Source organism: Impatiens glandulifera, chromosome 1 (genome assembly GCF_907164915.1).
Source record: "Impatiens glandulifera chromosome 1, dImpGla2.1, whole genome shotgun sequence".
NCBI classification, from domain to species: Eukaryota; Viridiplantae; Streptophyta; class Magnoliopsida; order Ericales; family Balsaminaceae; genus Impatiens; species Impatiens glandulifera.
In genome coordinates this window covers 117628605-117652670 of record NC_061862.1, presented here as the reverse complement: position 1 = coordinate 117652670, position 24066 = coordinate 117628605, and the positions used below count along the sequence as shown (strand labels likewise).

General features: G+C 32.3%; 1 protein-coding gene across 1 annotated transcript; it reads left to right on the top strand.

Moving 5' to 3' along the window:
* Positions 1-11291: 11291 nt before the first annotated feature.
* Positions 11292-13360, top strand: LOC124941354 (zinc transporter 8-like). Its single transcript, XM_047481666.1, has 3 exons — positions 11292-11930; positions 12808-12957; positions 13045-13360. Exons 1-3 carry the CDS (start codon positions 11292-11294, stop codon positions 13348-13350), a joined length of 1095 nt encoding a protein of 364 aa, XP_047337622.1. The 3' UTR covers positions 13351-13360.
* The last annotated feature ends 10706 nt before the right edge of the window (positions 13361-24066 follow it).

Here is a 24066-nt window from a genome sequence, read left to right as displayed (position 1 = left end):
GCTATGAAACCCTAGGACCCAAAGGCCCATTAAACACACTTGACATAGAAAGAGAAAACCATTTTAAACATGTACAAATGTTTTTAAAAAAAATGGAGCAATCTCCACTTGACATGTCACTAAATGTCAAGTTTTCATCGAATATGATTTAAACTTTTAATTAATAATGATGCAATACTTGGTCATTTTAATTTTTTAATAAAAAAAATTATCAAGCCTTTACGCTTTTTTTCAACACGGCTTAATCTTTCTCCCTTGCAACTTCCTCCCCTTTTTTAGCAACCTCTTTTTTCTTCTTTGACCTAGGGAGCTTCCTTTTACTCACGGTTGAGTAAATACCGTTATCTTTTATTTCTGCATCGTTATCCCTTTACATACCCCTTCATCCTACAAAAAAAAAATTGTTAGAAAAATAAATAAGCAAGTTTATTTTTAATTATTCCTACTTTTAAGTAAGGAACAATTATAATTATAATAAAAATGTTAACTAACTTATTCAAAACAAATTTTAAACCTAATCTAACAACTAATCTAGTTGACAACTAATATAACATTTTAAAATAACCAATCTAATCAAAATAACAAAATCATATATAACGAATTTTTACTTTTAAATTAAAAAACGTTAATATATATTTTTTATATGACTTTTATTTATTTCTAAATATCCAAGGTATTAATTTAAATGCAACCTTGAATATTCAAAGTATAATGATTCTCCAAGTGTTATAATTTAGACAAATTACTACCTTAACTTATTAGGAATCTAAAATCAATTATTTCCAAAAACTCAATTGTTCTAAAAATAATTGTGTTTAAAAATAAATCGTGCAATGAGCCCATGAATGAATTCGAGAATTTTGTATAGGCTCAAATTTATTAAAAGCATAAACTATAAAATTTGGGGGGTGAAAAATGAGTGTCTACACTGACTACTCGGACGGTGCCCTTGAAGAAACTCATTATCTTGGGCGAGAACTATCAAAATCTTTGACACACATGTCGAATGGCATGATCTTGTCTTAGGATACTCCAATCTTCTTAAGAGTCCTCCAAGAACATATGTTAAGAGAGGATATGTTGTCTATTAAGACCATTAGAGTAGTCTTTCCCTCCATTTTCACAAAATGTAGAGGACTTTGTCATGATTTGTTTCGGCTGATGGAAGAGATCAATATCTTCAAAGTCAGTCATGTTGTGTTGCAAACTAGCGAATATGATCCCTACTAGCTCTTCAGGGGTGGTGTTGGTAGGGACGTTGGCCTTGCTTAACTCGTTGAGGACTGCTTTCTTATGCTCCTAGGGGGTTAATTACTTCCTCATTTGTTACCCGTGTAGTTAGGTCGATATCCTCTTCAGATTCTTCATATTGAGAGACTTCTTCTTTAGTTTTTAACTAGTAGGACGAGGTTAATGGGATGACAATAACCGGGATTACCTAGTTAGGGAATCAAGGAGAAGAATGTATGTTTTGAGATATAGACAAAAAAATTCGATTAGCTAAAGAAGACATGATCAATGCGAGTTGCTCTATTACATGTTGCAAAGTTGCCTTCATTTCCCTGAACTCGGTCGTTGAGACCGTTTCAGGTATGGAGGGTTCTTCAGCCATCTGGTGGCTTAGAAAATGTCCGGTTTTTGAATCTCTCTTTCTCGGATCGCATCGACTTTTCGTAGTCGTGGACTGTTACAAAAAGAAAGAGGTGAAGATTTTGTAGTTGTAACACAGTAAAAGTGCAATGCATATTCATATAAAATGAGTCCTAGAGAATGAAAATCTCTTTTTGTGATTCGATAAAAAAACATAGAGTTGTTGAATTCACATATTCACTTAGTTTGTTACAGACATGACTCTCTTGTTGATATTTTACAAAGAGAGTCTAAAAGGGAAAAAAGTTTAGGATTACATATCGGTAGTTCTACTTTAGTCCGTTCCTACACTAGAAGCTTCACCCTCTTCATTTTTCTTCACCTTATCATATTCTTCCAAAATGATGGTCATATAGTTCTTTCTCTATTTTGGAATACTCATCTGTGAGGTATTGTGCCATTTCTCGAGATATTCAAATAGGCCTTGTGATGATTGTCATATCTATAGCGATGACATTTCCCATCTAAGGGGCATAAAGTCACGACCAAATTATTTGTAGAAGTCATGAGTGTAATAGAACGTAACACATTCTAAGCCTAAAAGTATTATCATGGTTCATCATTCATCTTGTATTGCCATTTTCTTGATGGGATAACATGGGAAAAAATCCATGACTTCATCATCATTTTCCATAAGGGGTCTTGGTGAAGCATTCTTCATTCTTCGGTATTGAAAAGAAGGGGACAAAATAACTTTAGGACATACGGGCAAAAGATGCCTTAACTTGTTAAGCAATAAGATATAAAGGATTAGAGGTGAGTCTCTTCTACTCACGTTAGAGGTTAAAAACGAATTGTTCAAACCCATCAGTGTTTCAGCCAAGATAATATCATAGAGGTCTTTATTCCCTCTACACATGTGGTATGCTACCTCTAGGATTTTGAAGAATGACTTGTCATTTGTTGGAGCCATGAAAAAATGGGTCAACATGACTCGTCATCAGGGAAGATCCTATAGTTAGGGGAAATTGCCCATCTTTAATTTCCATTTTTGTCCATTTCTAGAAGTCGATGACATTGTTTTTTAGGATTGTTTCGGAAGTTTTCTTAGTATATTTGTATTCGTCTTGCAAGAGATTTTTTAAGGACATGTCTTCGACACGTAATTTCAAGTGTAGAATATTCTTGTTGTCCATTATTAAGATAACTCGGAATTCTTCTATGGTTGGGAACATAGGCCTTTCTCCCATATAATAGACTTGTCCTATATGGCTCCATCTCCTTTGTATTTACATTATGAAGGTGAGGCTTATTTTAAAGTTTGTGAATCTCATGATGGGGGTTAACCCGTAAATCCCATAGTTCAACTCGTTTTCGTAGAAACTTTCAATATATGGGATCAACTCAACATTCATTAGCATGGACATTGTCTGTGATTAGAATTCAAAATATTTATAAACATGTATTTATTTTGAAAAGAAGGAACATGCTTTGAGATGTTGACTTAGTCTATACATGCATACACATAATACATATATAATAGTCACGTTAGGCTTGTAATGACAATGTTTTAGTTATCCAGGCACGACAAACAACCAGATTGGTGATAGTAACCATATTTTTCATTCACGGATAGTGGAGAGGATAAAACCGCCACCATAAACCAGGGAATATATACTAAATTGAGAATTTACCCCAACCTCCACAATGCATGCATCCTATCGGACGACTCGTCGCTAAAGGATGGGTCTATCCCGTGCATTCAAGTTTTTCCTCTCGAACATCCCTCGGTTTATAACAAGTTATCATTCCTCATTGACAATATTTACACATAAGTGTAAAAGTACTGATTCTAGTTGTGTACTTCTTTGCAAGTAAAAAGAGGGTATATCTTATATGTCTTTTTAGGTGTTGTATATTTCAAGACAAGCATTTTAAGTCGAAAATATGATACAAACATTTCAAAACTCAAGTTTATATTTTGGAGTTAAATATTTAATCCTTAGTAGAGTCGCCAGAAAGTTGTAACCTCGAAAAAACCCTTCGTACCGGTTTCCGTGAAAAACTCGAGGTTTGAAAATTTGTGTGTCATGAATTTTATTTTAAAATAAAACATTATTTTTAAAAGATTTCATTGATTCCTAACAGACTTTGAAATTAATTTAAAAAAAGTAATAAATTTTTGGGAAAATTTTTAAATAATTTGGGGATTTTATGATAATTAAATCACAGTTTGTTTTTTAGAAAATCTTGTAGTTTAAATTGATTAAACATAATTAATTTAAAATATTATTTATATTGAAAAAGAGTCGCCAATTGGTTATTTAAAAATCAATAAAACGTTGGCATATGTATACAAACATATAGACCATAGTTTTCTTTTAGTTCGTAGTCTGGTTATACTCGAGAAAGGGCTTTCGCAATTCATTCTCCATACCTATTATAAAAACGGTCTCTACTTATAAAGTTGACTTTTAAAAATCGGTAGCATAACGTTTGAATTTTAGTCAATTATTCTTCCAGTCGTTGTCATGTTTCTAAGATTTAATATTATTTAAAATATTGAAACAATAATATTTAAATGTTGGTAGATGTATCTGATGATAACTAGGAAGGATTATACCTAAAGAACATAATTCATTGTAAGGGTTTAGGAATAAAAACCAAATAGGCCTTAGTCAAAATATTTTTTGTGAAAATATCCCAAAAATATTTTGAAATCATTTTCCAATTTTTGGCGATTTTTAGAAAATGGTTTAAGGCTCTATAATTACAAAAATAATTTTAGTTTTGAAAAGTGGATCCACACAAGCCTTAGGACTAAAGTCCTAAGACTTAGGTCCGTTTTTATCGGTTGGGGTCTAGAGACCCTCGGTCTTAGTGCTAAGGACTTGTTCTTAAACTGAGATTACCAGTTTGGGTGTATAAACCTATCGGTCCTGGGTTAGCCTGGGGCTAAGTTCCTCGGTCAAGGTGTATAAACATCACGGTCCTGGGTTAGCTCTACGTTAAGTCCCTCGGTCCGGAGTTTTAGGATTTTCAGTCTTGGATCGAGATTCATCGGTCTTAGGTTCTAGAATCCTTGGTCTTATGTTCAGACCTTTTAGTCCTAGGTATTGGAATTCTCGGTCCTAGGTTAGACCTCTCTGTCTTGGATCAAAATCCTTCATTGGATTTCTTAGTCCTAGCTCAAGAACATCTGTCGGACCATTCGGTCCTAGTGAAATTCTCGGTCCTAGATCTCGATCCTAGGTTCAAATTTCTACATCCTAGATTTCGGTCCGGACCGAGGATCCTTGGTCCGATCTCTCTATTCTAGGCTAACAAGCCTTGATTCTCAAGAACATCAAGGTTCAATTTTTTTAATTTGTTTTTTTAGCTTGGATTCTTTAATCCAAGGGTTTGGGTAGCTTCACAAGCTCCCAAGAACATGTTGATCATCATCTCAAGGTATCAATCGACATGGATGATGGTCAATTTGTTCAAAATAGTTTGTAATTAAAAATCGGGTTTTTAATTTTAAAGTCTAAGGGACTATCCAATAGCTTCTTTATACTACATATGTTTGATTGGTACCAAAACAATAACCCTGACTGTTTGTTTGAACCAATTCAAGAATTTAAAATTTTCAAGTATTTTAAAATTTTTGATTTTGATCCAACATGATTGGGATGGATCAAACATGATCCAAACAATTGTTCAATATCCTTACAATCATGTTGGGAAGCTTTCTGGGTTGTGATTCAACATTTGGGTATTTCAGAATATTTATTATAATTGTTTTAAGTCATAAATTATACATAATTTATAATTTATGCTTAAAATCGTAATTAAATAATTTTAACCACTTTTTAGGTTTATTTTGGGTAAATAATAAATACAATATTTTAACCTCAAATTATTTATGGATTTTTATTAATTTTTCTAATTAAGGTTTAATTATTACAATAATCCATCCTAATTTGACCTTTAATCTTTTTATGCTTACACATGACAATTGTAGAAGAAATCACTTCTTTCAGGAGAGAGAAAAACTATGTTTCATAGGAGCAGAGTCAATGGACAACGACGAAGCTTCGACATTGTGTTGTTCCCTCTTCTTCTGCATTTGTTTTCTTCTATCGATACTCGTCATTGAAAACATCATATATTACCCATCTTTTTATAATAGAGGTATGCTTCTCTAATGGCAATGGAAATCCGGTCATCGACAAATAGCCTATGTTTTTCATTAGTTTAGAATATAACTAGAGTAGAGTTATGAGGTTTGGGTAGGTGAAATAGCTAGAAATTGAAGGTATCAAAATAAGGGCAATTAGATTCTTAGAAGGATAAAATTATATGAATATATCGTTTAAGGTGATTTAATGATTAAAATAGATGAACTAAAATTTATATAAGTTTCAATTAAGCACAACATTGCAATATAATTTACATATGCAACTAAATTAGTCACTCACTCTAAAAGGAAGTTACAACAGAAGTGGTAAATCTTTGGGCATCCGCGTTTATGCAATTTATCCTTTAAGTTGAAAAAACAATTGCTAATATAATGAAATAATCTATATTGCAATAGATATTTCATAAGTTGTACAAAATAAGTCTTTCATAATATATAAATTATTTTTTGTAACTGAATTAGTTTACAATTTCATTTGCAACTTATTTTTATAGATCTGGGTTGTAAAATAAGTAGCAAATTTTATCATTATTTTTATATATTAAAAAAAAGTATTAACAAAATTATTATACAATTATAACTATTTAGCAATTTTTTAAATGAATGTGTTGCAAAACTAATAAAAAATTAGGAAACGGTATGAAAATCTGTCAATTTCTACTTTTTAAATTGAAAATTATTTAGTGACTTTATTTGCATTAAATAATTAATTCCATATTACTAATTTTGTTGCTATTTGTATGTAAAAAATTATGAAAACGTCACAAATTAATTTTCAAATTTTAGTAACCTTATTAGCAACATTTAAACTAAAATATTTTATTTTTTTAAACAGCATAAATATTTTTATAAATTAGATGCAAAATGTATAATCTATATTTTAAATTGCACATTAAGTTGCAAAACCAAAATGTTTGTATTATTATGATTTCGTTGCAAAAATAATTTTCCATACATGCTTTTTTGGCTTCACTTTTCTAAGACAAAAATATTATGGATAATCAAGATGTTTTTTCAGCCAATAACTCTATAGAATTAATATGTATATTTTTTTACATCCATACATGTTACATGAGTAAGAATATAATTAACACGTTCTTTTCTATGTGGAAATAGATTGTGTATTCTACGCGGAAATAGATTGCATACATAGGACAAAGTCAAAAATTAAAGTTAAGGGGTTTGAACATGATGTATGAAAAAGTTTAAAGTCCTTAAATTTATTGTAAGAAAAAATGTTCAAAACAAAATACACTTAGGGTATGTTTGGATAACTTAAATTTGAATTAGAATTCGAATTTGAATTGGCATTAAAATTCAATTTTTACAATAACATTAAATTATAATTCAATTCATATGTTTTGAAAAACCTAAAATTATAATTCAACTATAAGTCCTATATTTGAAAAAAAAAAAATAATACAAATAATTTAAATATATTATTTATATTATTAAAATATTAGGTTAAAACAACTTATTATAATAACTCTAGTGTCAACAATTTTCTATTTAATTCATTTCTCCTTAAAAATAATATATATATATCGATTCGACATTTTAATTTTCTAAATTTGTTGGGATTGACGTCAACAACAACCGATGGGGTTGAGTATTGTTGAACGACTATCGACTTCCAATTCGGTTTTAACCCTATTAGAGGTTAAGACTTGTTTCTATTCTCGTGACAAATCTTCACAAGCTCTTAAATTAGATTCAAGTGCGAAATTACTCGCTAGATTTGAAGTGTATTGATGTAAGATAAATAAGACAGTAAGAAATAGACACGGAGTTGTTTCTGGATGTTCGGAGATAAACAACTCTTACGTCACCCCTTTCTTCTATTTCCAGAAGGATACACTATAAGGCTTTAACTTATATAGCCTCTATACAAGTTCGGTCAGAAACCCATGACTTAATAATGTCTGTTCTGAACTCCTAACTTTCACTCTATTGAACAGACACCCTTTATTCAACTTACAATACTTAATGTTCTTAACATATATTACAACAAGTTCTCTCTTAGCTTATCTTATGGAAAGTACATATTATATGAATTACAGTTGGGATAGTGAGAGAGTAAAGCAGCAAAAAATACTTGGGGAACTAGAGGATCTTCTTTATTAAGACCCGCTTAAATAAAAGAGTCACAGCCTCTTTGCATTCAGTGATGGTGTGTTATAGAGTTCTGCATGCTGATGTAGTGTAGCTCTACTTGAGTGTTGTAGAGTCGCTCTACTTGAGTGTTGTAGCCGCACTTGAGTATCGTAGCCCCACTTGAATGGTGTGTGACTGTTGAGCTTCTTAGAAGGTTTTTATAATGATGTACGACAGTTAATGCAATGGTCGAATCTGAATATTAACATGTGTCATTATTTTGTTGATTACTATGCGTGCTGATATGGCAGTTTGCCGTTTATTAGGCGATGAGCACGGAAGATGAACGAACGCTACTATAGTCTTCTTTTGAAGCCTAGACGTCTGTTAGTATTTCTTCAGACTAGAGCGTCTGTTGAAGCCTAGACGTCTGCTAGCGCGCTTCTTCAGACATCTCATCTGTTGAAGTTCAGCCTACGTCTGCTCACGCACTTCTTCAAACATCCCATTTGTTGAAGTTCTGACTTTGTCTGCTCGCGCACTTCTTCAGACATCTTGTCTATTGAAGTTCAGACTACGTCTACTTGCGTACTTCTTCAGACATTCTGTCTGTTGAAGTTCAAACTACGTCTGCTCGCGCACTTTTTCAGACATCTCGTCTGTTGAAGTTCAGACTTCGTCTACTCAAGCACTTCTTCAGACATCCTGTCTGTTGAAGTTCAGACTACGTCTGCTCACGCACTTTTTCATAAATTCCGTCTGTTGAAGTTCAGACTACGTTCGCTCGCGCACTTCTTCATACATCTGGTCTATTGAAGTTCAGACTACGTCTACTCGCGCACTTCTAACATTTCGTCTATTGATGTTTAGACTACGTCTGCTCGTGCACTTCTTCGGACATTCCGTATGTTGAAGTTCAGACTACGTCTGCTCGCGCACTTCTTCAGACATTCCGTCTATTGAATTTCAGACTACGTCTGCTCATGCTTGCTTCAGACTACATCTGAATACATACATCTTTTGGACTATATCTGTACAAAGGCAATTTACACAAATTAGTTTTATTTACAAATATATTCTTAAAGTTTTATGTGAACACATCATTAAAATCATGTTTGTATTGATTAAACTTGTTCTTATTCACCTAAGTTCATTTTAATCAATTTACACGTTTCTCCTTAATTAATTCTTTCTTTCTTTAATTAATTAATTTATTCTTCTTTTCTTAGTTAACTTATTCTAACCAAAATATTTAAAAGAGCAAAATATTAGTTATAACTGAAAACTTTCAAATTTGAAAATCGGTTCAAAATGTTAATCGAATTAAATAAAAAATATCGGTTTGAATTCCAAACTAATTTTAGTTTCAATTCCAATTCTAATTTCAATTCCAATTTTAATTCTTAATCTTAAATAGTTTATCAAACTTAAGAATTGGAATACCCCGATTTAAATTTTAATTCTAATTGCAATTCTAATTTTAATTTATTTAATGGTTACTAACATAATTAAAGAGAATTAGACAAATAAGAGAATATACCTTGCTTATCTTTAATGCACTAGACCACCTGTCTATTATAAGTTTAAAAGATTTGAATGCATAAATATTTAAAAGATAACAAAATACTTTTGTTAGTTTTAACCACATATAACCCTTACATAGATTTACCCCTAGACTTGGGATTGATCAAAGTTATCAACAAATTGTTATTCCCGTGTGTGTTACTGTTAATTTTTCTCTTTAAATTCTTCCCTGTTTGAGGAAAATAATGATACAACAAATTGTTATTCTGTGTTTATTACTATTAATTTTTCTCTTTAAATCAATCCCCGTTTGAGGAGAATAATGATAAAATGAGTGAAATTAGTAGGATTGTGTCGTGAATGAAATTTTGAATTGCCAATGAGTTATGTAAAGCCTCTTGGAAACCTCGGACTAGAACGCCATTTCCCGCCATCCTCTTGTGATGTAGACCATAATGTCACAAATGATTGTGTGTTTGATGCTAAGGTTAATTTAGACACTATGAACACCAAAAAAAAATACCACAATGATGGATATATGAACAATCTGAACCGATATGTTTTGACGACAATGAGGAGTTTGAGGACCAAAAGAACTAGGAACGACCGATCTTCAAACCAATAGGGGTACGTGGTACATGACATACATGATCACTAGACATTAATTTGGTCACTCAAAAATATAATTGCAGAAGACTCTAAAAAGAAACAAGAAGAACAACAACAACAAAAATGGTTTTGGGCATGGAGTATTCTATCCCCTTGGATGATGAACCAAGGGCCTTAATGGAGAAAATTGAGGCTTGATTTGTACAAATGTCTAGTACCGAGAAACTTGTTAGTCCAAGGAATTTGATCACGACATACAATCCAGACACTCCAAAATGTATGTTGAGGATCAACTTAAGCATTTTGAGAAGGACAAAGAGTTAGAAAAAAGTATGCTAAAAGAGAACCTAAAAACAATTGTAGAGATGCTAATTATGCTCGAAAAAGTCCCGAAAGTCAGATCATTGAAACATGATGACGGAAATCACCCGACCCCAACTATCTGATCTCCTAGTTGTTGACATCGGTGTTTTAAAGTTGAGTGTAGATTTTATATTATTTGATGTGATGTTTCACTGTTCTATTCACCTTTTTTTTAATTAATTATTTTTTTTAAAGTTGAGTTTGTGTTTTCTTTAAAATTTATGATAACTCAAATGTTTTTTTAATGATTTCACAGTTAGATAATTTGATTGTGATCATCATTAAATGGATTAATACAAATTGTTTTTTATATATTTTTAAAATAATGATAAAAAGAGCTTCTCATAGAAAAAATATAGCAATAAGAGAGATTGAGAGGGAGATCGATGATATAAAGTCAACTGGGAGCATTAATTACACATACTATCGACACTTTAATTTGATTATTAGTATATAATGGAAGTTGACTAAACTAAGCCTTGATTTCTGTTTTGTTTTCATTTATTTATCCTAATGCATGTCAACATACTGTCGACATTCTAGATCATCCCGATTTTCATCTCAAACTTAATAATGTGTTGAAAATGAGTTGTCAACATTAAACACCCCATTGACCATCTTGTTTTATAAGCTCAAATCCCTATATATATATTAATTAAGACAACTATAAAAGTATTTCTTTAATTTATATATATATATATTAAATGAAGATAAATGACCCTTTTTGATTGGTTAGTTCGACTGACTTTTATAAATTATTGTTTTTCTTTACACTGATGAAATAAATCCGTTAATTTTAAAAGATCTAACAGCTTAGATTTAAAACAATATTAATTGTCCATATTACTTTTAAGAGTCTTTTCGTAGGATGTATTTATAAATCATGTCATCCTTCATTTAAGCTATGATCAACATATAGTTGTATAGCAAAATGGCTATTTGCAAAGTTAACATGCTCTTATCTTCCACAATAATCATTTTTCTCCTTCTTCCCGTCTTAGTCATAGGAGAATGCACATGCGACTCAGAAACTACGAAAATCGGGGGAAGAATCCAATCCCTTAAATACAAGCTTATCGCGATCGCTGCCATTCTTGTGGCCGGTGCCATCGGAGTTAGTATTCCCATTCTCGGGAGGATGTTTAATGCTCTACGCCCCGAAAACGAGGTATTCTTCATAGTGAAGGCATTTGCTGGAGGCGTAATCCTTGCAACCGCTTTCATCCACATCCTTCCTGACGCAATCGATAACCTGTCTTCGCCATGCTTGAGCGAAAACCCGTGGGGGAAGTTTCCGTTCGCAGGAATGGTGGCGATGATGGGCTCAATTGGAACTTTGATGGTGGATTCTTTGGTTATGGGGTTTTACAAGAGGCAGCATTTCAAGAAGGCTGGCAGCCAACAGGTTGCTGATGAGGATAGTGTGGAGGCATCTGGTAGTCATAATGATCATGTTCATGTTCATACTCATGCAACACATGGCCATGCACATGGATCTTATGTTGCCTCTGCAGATGAGGAAGCCAATATTGGTGACTCCGATCTTATTCGTCGTCGTATAGTATCACAGGTAAAATATTAGATTCAATTACAACTTTACGTGGGATAAACAAACCAGATCCAAGTTTCTATAAGAGTTTTGATCATTTAAAATGAATAGATCGTCCAAAATCATTTAAAAAAATACATAAAACAGAAATTACTAAAAGTAAGAAGAAAATAAAGTTTAATATATTGAAAGTTCTAAAATTAAAATAAATTGCAGCTGAAGTTTACACACGCAAATAAATGACCTTTAGTCTAGTGATATTTGGGGGTGCCGGCTTTATTTATTTTATTTTGTTAGAATTTGGGTAAGTTTATGATAAAGTGAATGATTGAGGTTAAATGGTTAGTATGTAAAAATTTAATGTTCTAAAAATTTTAAATTATTGTGATTGATTTCATAAGAGAAGAAATAATGAGTAAATATATGTGATAATATGTTATTTGGAGCAACATTGAAATATTTTCATAATTATTTCATATTATTAAATAATTCATTATGATAACCATTTTAAAATAAAGTATCACGTCTTCAAAATTAACTTCGCTTAAATCGCAATGACAATTAAAAAAAGGATGATCCTTTAATGTTATCTTTTTAGTAAATTATTTTGTTAGAAAAAATATAAGAATTATTTACAATATGGTCAACCCTTTGAGATTGAGATTGACCAAGACTTTACAAGCTTTTTGTTTTATTTGTTGTGTGCATCATGGATCTGTAAAACTATATTTGTGATTGATTGACCTTGGTTTGATTTTTCATAGGTATCGATTTTCATGTTGTATTTTTTATTTAGTTGTTTTTGTCCTTTTACTTAAACCATTTCTATTAATAAAACATTATTTTTTTTTAAAAAAAGTAGAAAATTATGAGTTTGGTTATGTTAATTGATGATAAGGTGTTGGAGCTTGGAATTGTGGTTCATTCGGTAATAATTGGAATCTCTTTGGGGACATCTCAAAGCCCAATAGTCATAAAGCCTCTTTTAGCTGCTCTCACTTTTCATCAGTTCTTTGAGGGGATGGGACTTGGTGCTTGCATTTCTGAGGTACCCAACTCAACTTACATCATATTAAAAGTAAAAATGTATTATAAATTAAAAATCCACCCATTTCCGATGCACTTCTAATTACAGGCACAATTCAAGTCGTGTTCAATGGCTACGATGGCAGTGTTCTTTTCCCTCACGACCCCGATGGGAATTGCGATCGGAATTGGGGTTTCCAACGTTTACAATGAGGGAAGTCCAACATCACTGATCGTCCAAGGGATATTCGATGCAGCCTCATCCGGGATATTAATATACATGTCCCTAGTTGATTTGCTTGCAGCTGATTTCATGAACACAAGAGTTCAAAGCAGTGCAAGGCTCCAAATTGGGACAAATATTTCACTTCTTCTTGGAGCTCTATGCATGGCTATCTTGGCAAAATGGGCTTGAATATTCGACTCCTTTCCCATTGAAAACAATTCTCACTTATCACAAAAACATGTGAAATTTTATCTTTATGTTTTTTTTCTAACATTTACCTATTTTCTTTCTTTCTTATTCTTTGTCTAATGGTAAATATGTTATAGATAGAGAATTCAGGGCAAATCATGCATAAAGATGGAAAAATAATATATTTACAAAATGTTTCAACAACTTCACAAAATTTGTGAAATATGTACATTTCACAAATAAAAAACAATAGTGATAATTTTAGCATTTATGTTTTGATCATTTTTAATTTTATTAATACACATTATTGTGGTGCACATATCACTAAAACGAAAAGAAGATTCTCTAACCCCAAGTAAGACTGCAAATGAGTCAAATCGTTCGTTATCTCAAATCACTCGGTCAAAGTTCAACTAGAGCTTGACTTTGAACAGGTTCGAGCTAACTCGTATAATATTTGAGCGAGCTCGAGATCATATAATTGTAAACACTAAAATTTCAACTACCCAATTTATAAATATTAAATAATTATTTTGTATAAATAAATTTAAAATAATCTAAATTAAAGCTAAATCAACATAATTATTTAAGATAATTATTATGATAATTAATCCAAAAAATATAATAAGGCAAAATAAATAATTTGAGATAAATGTTATATTCATTTTATCCAAAATTAGTTAAGATGGCTCAAATATATAAAACAAATAATTGAAGATCAATATTGTATACATTTTATTATTAAATTAATTATTTATAGATCCCCAAAAGTATAAAAAAAAATAGACAAAATAAATATTTATGTCTATTTAAATATTTTGTATAATTTATAGGTTAAAAATAAAGTCAAGGGAGTGAAGAGAAATCAATTTCAATCCAGTTCCAATGCTGAAAATTGGTCGTAATTTAGTGCAACCGAAAATAAGACAAACAATTACAACATGTAAGAATGGAAATTTGACATACCCTATTTTTAAATAATATAATTATTTTTAATGATATTAAAATAATATTTTAAATTTTTATATTCAAAATAATTCAAAAAAGGAATTAAAACCTAATTAAGAGTTAATTATTGTGATAATTAAGAAATTATTCAAAATTCCAAAAAAAAATTAGGGATAAAATATTGTATTTATTTTCCCAAATTGGATCAAAAAAGAGGTTAAAAATATTTAATTGTGATTTAATAATGAATTATGTTTAATTTATGACTTAAAGTAATTAAATAAAAATACCTCAAAATTCTAAAAAATACACACAAAAAAAATATCATCATATTTTTATTACGAATCTAGAAATTTTTTTTAATTTTTTTGATAAAAAACGTAAAAAAAGAAATTAAAATCAATTTTTAATAACCTTTTTAATAAAATAAAATCTGATAATACAGTGTAGCCAGATTTTTGCTAAAATTCTGCATCATGATCCTAAACCATCAGATGAGCGCCCAGGCTTCATCCAACAATCCATACGCTCCCCACGCAACCTGCTACAACAGATCAAGCGCGCGCCTGCCACACCCGATCAACTAATGGGACAGACTAACCCCGTTAGTCAAACGGGTTGACCACGGTCGGAACTCCAACAAAACCTTGCGTTCCATCACTCGATATAACGTTGTCTAACTCGTCTTCTTCACCAGACTCGTGACCTCGTCAGCGCGATTCTTCTAAAAGGTCCAACTGCCTCCACGGGCATCCTTATCCTTCCATTTTTCAGCCATGTGTTCCCCTCGTCATTGCCTATGATTCCCCCTTAGCATCCGACTAAATAAATTGGCCTGGGACCGAGAATTCTAAGACCGAATTTTCTGACTTAAGACTAGTGTTCTTTAGCTCCGACCGAGGACCATGACCGGTGTTCTTCGGCTCCAATCGAGGATAAGGACCAGTGTTCTTAAGGAAGGACCGACCCCCACGACCGATGGTTTTAGCCTAGGACCGTGGAGCCCGACCGAGTTTTTTGACTTAGGATCGAGTCCTTCCCTTAGCTTATGACCGATTTTTCTAATCTAGGACCGAACCTTACTTTAGCCTAAAACCGAGAGCCTTTAGCCTAGGATCGACGACTAGGACTGGCCCCCCTATACCTAGGAACGATAACTACCTAACACTAGGACCGCAGACTTAGACCGGTAGACATGACCTAGGACCGAGCCTCCTAGGTTTCCAACCGAGCCGCTTGAGTTTGGGACTGAGCCTCCTGAACCCAGTACTGAGCTCTGTAGTCTCTTGACACATAAGACCCGAACCATGGTCTAGACCACCCTAGTTTTGACCGAGCCCGACCGAGCCTGATCAAGCCTAGATCGTCCAAACTAAACCCAAACCCTAGAACTCTGGTCCGGCCTGTTTGGTTCCACTTTTCAAAATCCAAAATTATGTTTATAATTTTGGAACCCGAATTCATTTTTAAATAATCCTAAAAGGCTAGAAGATGATATTTTTTATATTTTCAGGAACCAATATTTTGGATTAAGCCCCGTTTGGAATTTATGTTTAAATTCTAACATTTTCTTTAATATTTTCATGTTTTGGTAAATCTAAATACTAGCGCAACATGTACACACCCCTTTTAAATAATTTTGTACAATTATTTAAACTCATCCTTGTTTAGGACCCCTAAACTAATAGTTAAAGGTAATAAATGTTATAAATGGATTTATCATAGCAAAAATTTGTTTATTTTAGAAAAAAATTTAAAAACCATCTTTAGACGGGTGTAGAGGACATAGAGCGAAAGCCATTTCCCGAGCATAAACAGACAAACCAACCACCTTTTTTCATAAACTCTGGTTTAAATACATTTATACATGTATCATTTTATTGATTTTTATAAAATTACTTGGCGACTCTGATTTTCAAATAAATAATCTTTTAAATTAGTTATATTTAATTAATTTAAATCGGGTTCTAGTTAAATTGTTATTTAACCCCCTGATTATTAAAATTTGAACAAATGATTAATTATTTTTACATAATTAATTTTAACCGCTCCAGGTATTTTTAAAATCTTTTAAAAACTAAATGTTTCATTTTAAAAGCTATGGAACTAGGAGGTAGAAATTCTGAGAAGGGTTAAACAACAGATCACACAACTACCAGATGATCACTCATGCATTTTCCTACAGATGAAAGCAGAACACGTTCCCCGCTACAATAAGTTGAGAACTTCCGCGAGGCACATGATTAACTAACGTGCGCACCAACGTCATTAGTCCAAACACGAATTGAACACCTAAATTCTGACTATAACATCCGAAGAAACCCCTTGTAATGGTTTCCGTGAAAAACTCGAGGTTCGAGAAATTTCAACATTGGTTTGCATGTCAAGAATTTTCTTTTCAAATAAAATATTTTTAAAAAAATATTTCATTGATTACTAACAGATTTTTAAAATTAATTAAATATAATTAACTTCGGGGTTCAATTAAAATAATTTGGGGATTTTTGGTAATCAAATCACAATTTGATTTTTAGAAATCCTTTAGTTTAAATTAATTAAACATAATTAATTTAAAAGATTATTTATTTTGAAATAGAGTCGTCAAATGATTTTTGAAAATCAATAAAAGTGGACATACATATACAAATGTATTGATCAGAGTTTCCATTTAGTTCGTAATTTGGTGATACTTAGGAAAGGCTTTCGCGCTTCATCCTCCGTACCCGTTTTAAAAATGGTCTCTTCTTATAAAGTTGGTTTATAAAAATCGGTTGTATAACTTTTAGGTTTTAATAAATTCTTCTTCTCGTCCTAAGCATGCATAATGTTTGTGCGTTATTTAAAATATTGAAACAACAATATTTAAATGATGGTACATGTTGTTGATGATTGCTTAGGGAGAAAATACCTAAAGAATATCAGTCATTTTGAAAGGCATTAGGGTTTAGAAATAAACACCAAATGAGCCTTTGTCGAAATACTTTTGTGGAAATATCGCAAAAATATTACAAAAAATAATTTTGAAAAGTGGAATCAAATAGGCCTTATGACTAGAGTCGTAAGCCTTGGGTTCGTTTTTATCGGTCGAGGTCAACAAACCCTCGGTCCTGGTCGAGGAGTCTATCGGTTGAAGGTCGGGATCTTCGGTCGGATTTTCGAAGTCCCTTGGTCTAGGTACTAAGGACTCTCGGTCCTTGGCGGATCTTACTTGTCTATGTGTATAAATCTATCGGTCCTAGATTAGTTAGGGGCTAAGTTCCTCAGTCGATGTGTATAAACCTCTCTATCGTGAGAGCTACTAGGCTAGCTCTAGCATAAGTCCCTCGGTATTAGGTTCAGGAGCCCTCGGTCCTGGGTTAGGGATTCTCGGTCCCAAGGTTAGTCCTCTTGGTCCTAAGGTTCGGTAATCTCGATCCTAGATTGAACCTCTCGGGGTTCTAGGTTGGACCTCTTGGTCCTATGTGGAAATCCTTGATTGGATTTCTCGGTCCTAACTCAAGAACACCGGTCGGAACACTCGGTCCTAACTCATGAACATCAGTCCTAGGTTAAGAACATTGATCCTAAGTCTCGATCCTAGGTTCGAATTTGTCAGACCTAGGTTTAGGTCTGGACAGAGGATCTTCAGTCCTCAAGAAAACAAAGGTTTAGTTTTTTAAGTTCATTATTTTAGCTTGAATTCTATTATACAAGGGTTTGGGTAGCTTCACAAAGCTCTTAGGAACAAGTTCATCATCATCTTAAAGCATGAATCAACATGGATGACGATCAACTTGTTCATAACAGTTTGTGATTAAAAAAATCGGGTTTTTGATTTTAAAGTTATCTCATAGTACATATACTTGATTGGTACCAATACAAGAACATTAGCTGCTTGTTTGAAACAATTCAAGAACTCAAAATTTTCATTTATTTTGAAAATTTTAATTTTGATCAAACATGATCGGGATGGATCAAGCATGATCTAAACAGTTGTCAACATTATTACAATCATGTTGAGAAGCTTTTTGGGTTATGATTCAAAAAAATTATCCCAAGAACAACAAAACCTTTTTTTATTTTAAAAATTCAAATTTGGGTTTTTGTTATTTATATCAATTGATCAGTTCTATCCTATCCAAATAGTTTTTAAATGATCCTCTGATCGGTTTCCATCCATAAAATATCATAAACAACAAGTTTACGCTTTATACAATTTGAAGTATAAAAATTTCAAATTCAAACTGTGAATGTGAATTAGAGGAGGATTGGAACCTTACCGAAGGTTGGAAAACTCATTGATCCATAGGGAAGCTTTTAGGATGCTCAGATCCAAGTTTTAAGGCTTCAAATAAATTTTTGAAAAATCCAAAAATTTTGAGCTTCAATGGAAGATTTTTGTAAGTCGTGATTTGAGAGTGGAGATTAGATTCTCTAGTTTAATAATAACTCAAGGGTCTATTTATAGTTTCTCTGTGTCGGTGGAGGCTTCTAATGGCCTGAATCGTCTAAAAGCCATTAATAACTTTTGGGTGTTTTTGGCTTAAGTCGCGGAATAGGGATGTATCATCCCTATTTTGATAAAGAGAAATGATCACCATCGTAGGGTGATCATTTCAGGCATTAAATGAACCGAAATGGTTGATTAACGATGGAGTTTCAAATTAGAGAAATCAAGCATGGATCTTCAAGCTTATCTAGATGGCGTCGCGATGAAGAATAAGACCGGACGCAAAAAAGATACCGTTTGAGGCGCGTTTAGACATTCCGTCAAGCGCCATTGCGTTTGAGTGGTTCGTTAGCATCCTAGCTAACAGGGCGTTTGCCAATTTGCTTCCTCGCGCGCGCTTCTCATTGGCTACCACCAGCTACGCGGAACGCTCCAAGGTGTTAGATACAGTTTCAGCATTCATTCGGTGGACGAGATTCCTACTATAATTCTTTCTTCTCTTTTCGGCTACACCCGATTAAAGATTTAATTTTTATTTTAAACCTTAACGGTTTATTTAAAATTGATTTTTCTTTCACCCTTTTGGCTTTAATTTTGATCTTTTTAAATATAAAAAATATTAAAATAAATATGGAAAATATTTTATCATTTTTTATTATATATTTTTTGGGTTAAATAAATAATTGTTTTAAATGAAATAGATACAACAATTCATTCAAAATTATTTATTTTTGTTCCTTATTTTTTCTAAAATTATTTTTAGATAAATGATTACAACATTTATTCCAAATAATTTTATTTTATTATTTTGACAATTTTCTTTATTTAGCTTTAATTATAACAATAATTAGCTTAATAATTGTTTTAATTGGTTTTTTTTTCACGGGGTTAATTAAATTAATTTTATTTATTTAAAAATAAATAATGAAAAAATTATTTTAATATTATAAATTGGAGTGTATATTTTTAGAGGTTACACTAACAGATAAAAATGGGACATTGCACTCAGACGCGCATTCATACTTTGGCTTGAAACGACGATATTTTAGCCTCAACTTGTCTCTTCCTCGCAATGAACTAGATGAACATCGGTTGAAACATTGATTTTTCAAAAGTGGAACTCGACTGATACTCAACCAAATGGAATGATTTAAAGGATAAAAAGATCACCCTAACATGGTGATCATTTCGTCTACGATCATAGACGCAACCATGACCTAATTGGATAAGAACGATCGAATATCGACAAAAGCCATTAATGGCCTTTTGTCTCAAATTCAATCAACTTGATCATCCAACCAACCTTGGCTTGCTATAAATAGACCTCCTTAGCCAAGACAACAGTAATGATCATAATCATAAGCCTTCAATCCATATTCCATAAGATACGTCAATAAAAATTTCTCAAACTTTTGAAAATTTCGAAAATTTTGTGTAAGGCTCTAAAGGTCGTTTTTGGATCATCATAGAGCTTAATAAAATGTTTAGGAGTGTTATACAACTCACGATAAGCTTTATTTCACATTATTATTCAAGTTACAAATTCAAATTGAAATTTTTTATTTCCGTTCGACTAGTCTTTAATTCTACTTGATTATCCATTTTCTTAATTTGAATTCGATCCTAAGATCATTTTAAATCTTTCTAATGAAATGAATCTAAACGAATCAAACTAAATCAGAAACACTCAAATTCAATTTAGAAAATTCTCAGAATTGAGTTTTTTTTCTTGAGCTTTAACAAAAGAAAATTAGTTTTAAAAGCTTCCTAACAACTTTTAAAAGGTGTTAGGAATAGATTTGGATAAATTCCAATCGATTTAAGGTATGTTTATACAAAACTGAAAATTCAAAAAATTTGGAAAAATTCAATTCTTGAATTAATTAAAATTGATAGTTTTTTTGGGAAAATTAAAATTGATAGTTAGTGTTCCTATTTTGGTTTAATTGATCCTAATATATATAAGAAAGCTATTAGTAAGCTATTTATAATTAATAAACCTTCAAACCCCAAAATCTGATTTTTCACTCAAGAACTATTTAGATTGAATTGGACCTCTTCCCGATTAATTAATACATCAAAATGATGTTAAAATTGATCCATGAGAGTAGATGAAACTTCTCATGCCTTCACATCGAAGAATGGTATTCCAATCAAAATTGTAAAACATGCAGTTGATGTTCTTGGTGTCCGACCGAGAAATCCAAGCATTCAACCGAGGATTTTGACTGAGTGTTATTTTCGACCGAGAAAACTAACCATCCCATGCATCCGACTGAGAAATTTTGACTTCTACCAAAGAATTCCACGTCCGAATTACGAAAACCAACACACGCGGTCAAGAGCTAAGTCCCCACATGGACTGAGCGCTTAAACCCATTTACCTCTGGCCAAATCAACCCATACCCGCATGTTTGACCCGATTCGCGATATTTGTTTAAGGTTTTTAATTTCGAATTGTTTTTTAACAAATAAAAGTCCTAAGCTATTTTTAAAAAAATCTAAAATAAATAAAAAATGATTTCAAAATATTTTTCGAATATTTTCACAAAAAACATTTTAATAAAGGCCAGTTTAAAGTTATTTTTAAATTCTAACACCTTAAATTGTGACTTTTCAAGTATTTTTCTCAACAATTTTCGACATCAATCGCATGTACTAAAATTAAAATATTTTTTGTAATTTAAATGAAAAAAAACTAATATATGTCGAGAACTTGAAAAATAATTGATTCAAAAAACGTAATTAACCAAACTTTCAAAGAAATTGTCAACTTTTATGAAATAGAGACCGTTCTTTAATATGTAAGGAGGATATTGATAGAAAAATTAAGTAAGTTAATTTTCTTAAAACCGGCCACACATTACAATTTTTGAATATTTATTCCAAATAATCAAAAAGGGAGAAATTGATAGAAAAATTAAGTAGATTAATTTTTGGAACCGGCCAGACAAACTAAACAGAAGTTAAATTTCATGTGCAGGTAATGAACAAACCGGAACCGGAAATCAGGTGTTCAGAAAACGGTTGTTACCACTTCAAAGAAACCGGCTTCAAGTGATCAAACCGAAGGATCACAGGAACCGGCTTCACTTTCTCAAGCAACCGGTTAGCAAAGAACAGAAGACTACACTTCAACCGGATCATGATGCACAAAGACACAGAAACCGGAAAGTACAGATCAAAAGTCAGAAGATTCAAATCTCAAGAGTGACGTACTGTGACGAAGGAAACGTGTCTCGAAAGAATAAAAGAAGATCGGATCCGATCAGAAGCATGGGAGGAAGGCAATGATGCCTTGGTGATCCGATGCTGACGACCGGAAGCGGATGTTCAACACGTGTATCAATCTGAAAACCGGTTATGTTATCATCTGCTCAGAGTCACCTGCATGAATGCCAGGTGTTGAAGAAGTTGAAGCGTGCAAGCAATCCTTCTGCAGATAGGCGTGCTAATGATCAACCAATCCGCAAGAGAGAGAAGAAAGTAGCCGTTAGCTACTTTCAGCTATAAAAGGAAGATCAATCGTCTTCATTCAATGCAGCAGTTCGGGACTTGTAGTTGTGAGCATCATAAATTCGAAAAGTCATAAAGCATTAAAGTCTAGAGAGATAAAGTTTTATATTCGGTTTGCCTAAAACCGGAAATCCTTGTGTGTGATTATTGTGTTGTGTTGTATTACATCAAAGCGTGAGTTTGGTGTAAACCGGCGAGTAGCGAAGTTGGGCTCGACCGGAAGTGTAATTGTAACTCTTAAGAGTTAGTGGAGATCCTTCTCATAACCTGAGAAGAAGGGGTGACGTAGGAGGGTTTGCTCCGAACATCCATAAACAAATTTCCCTGTCTTGTGTTCTTTCATTTCGCTTTCATTTCCCGCTGTCTTACCGTAAACCGCAAACCAATCATACCTTCAAAACCGGTCACTCACTCTCGTTAAACATCCTCCTTCTTAAACATCATCTAAAGTCGCAAACGTTGCTTCAACCTGAAACAGACACTTCCGCCCTTGAACACCGGTTCAAGAGTCTGTGACAGGTTGTGCAGTGCTGAGAACGGTTTTAGTCTCTAACCGGACTATCACCAAGTTGTGTGTTGTGTAAGCGGCCACCCTTACCGAAACCGGAAAAACACCCCGGTCCTCCAAGGGCGTCCCCGATCCTAACAGATATAGTGCAAAAACTTTTCTCGAGTATCACCAAAATTGAATTCAATAGAATCTCTAATAAAATTATGTTTGTACACGCATACAAATATTTTCGTTGATTTTAAATTAAAAAACAATTGGCGGCTCTTTAATCAAATAAATAATCCTTTAAATTAATTATTTTTAATGAATTTAAAATAAAATTTCTTTTCATCAAATTGTAGTTTGATTATTTTAAATCTAAAAGATTGATTAGATTTTATCAAAAATTAATTATTGTTAAAATAAATTTTAAAATGTTGAAATATATTTTTGTATAAATCTTTTAAATAAAAAAATTTCGACACACAAATCGAGGCTAAATAAATTTTGAAATAAAGCCTTTTAGAAGAGTTCTCCAGAAACAATGGGATTTTAAGGTTTTACAGCTCTCTTGGTGACTTTGTTAGAGATATAATTTTTAACTCGAAAAATGACATTTTGGCTTTTAAAGAAAAATGTTTTTATTACGTTTTCAATTAATAGACACATCTAAAGACATATTACCCGAAAGATGCTTGGATCTATAAATGGTATACAACCCTAATTACTTTTAGAAGTACACGATAGGATATCGGTACTTCTAAAAATTAAATATAATGATTGTTAATGAGAAACGACAAATTGTTACAAACCGAGCGATGTGGCGAGGGTGAGTAATATTCTTGTATGATTCACCATACCAACAAAATTCTGACTTTTTTACCCAGACTAGTTGTTTGACTGTCCAAACAACAAAACATCGTCACTAAACTATTATGTGACTATTATATGTATGTTTGTATGCATCTATAGACAAATGAACATATGTGAGCATGTTCTCCTCTTCAAAACAAATAAACATTTTTGTTATTTATTTTCTATGTATATCGCAAATTATGTCCATGCTAGACAATGCCGCGTTGATTTCTCGGATCGATCATTTCCATGAATCTAAATGGAACCATAGAATCTACATACTAGATGCTATCATGAGATTCATCAACTTCAAAGTAATTCATGATGCAAATGCAAAGGAGATGAAGTCTAATCTCTAGGAGTTTTTCGTGGGAGAATAGCACATGTGCCTTACCATAGAAAAATTCAGAGTTATCTTAATGAAGATAATAAGAATATTCTACATCTCAAACCATTTATAGAATTAATGTAATTAAAA

What these genes read in the sequence shown, in the direction of transcription:
- LOC124941354 (XM_047481666.1), top strand. Translation starts at nt 11,292, where the DNA reads ATGGCTATTTGCAAAGTTAACATGCTCTTATCTTCCACAATAATCATT. An exon ending in GTCGTCGTATAGTATCACAG is followed by an intron (nt 11,931 to 12,807) that starts GTAAAATATTAG and finishes ATTGATGATAAG; the next exon opens with GTGTTGGAGCTTGGAATTGT. An exon ending in TTGGTGCTTGCATTTCTGAG is followed by an intron (nt 12,958 to 13,044) that starts GTACCCAACTCA and finishes TTCTAATTACAG; the next exon opens with GCACAATTCAAGTCGTGTTC.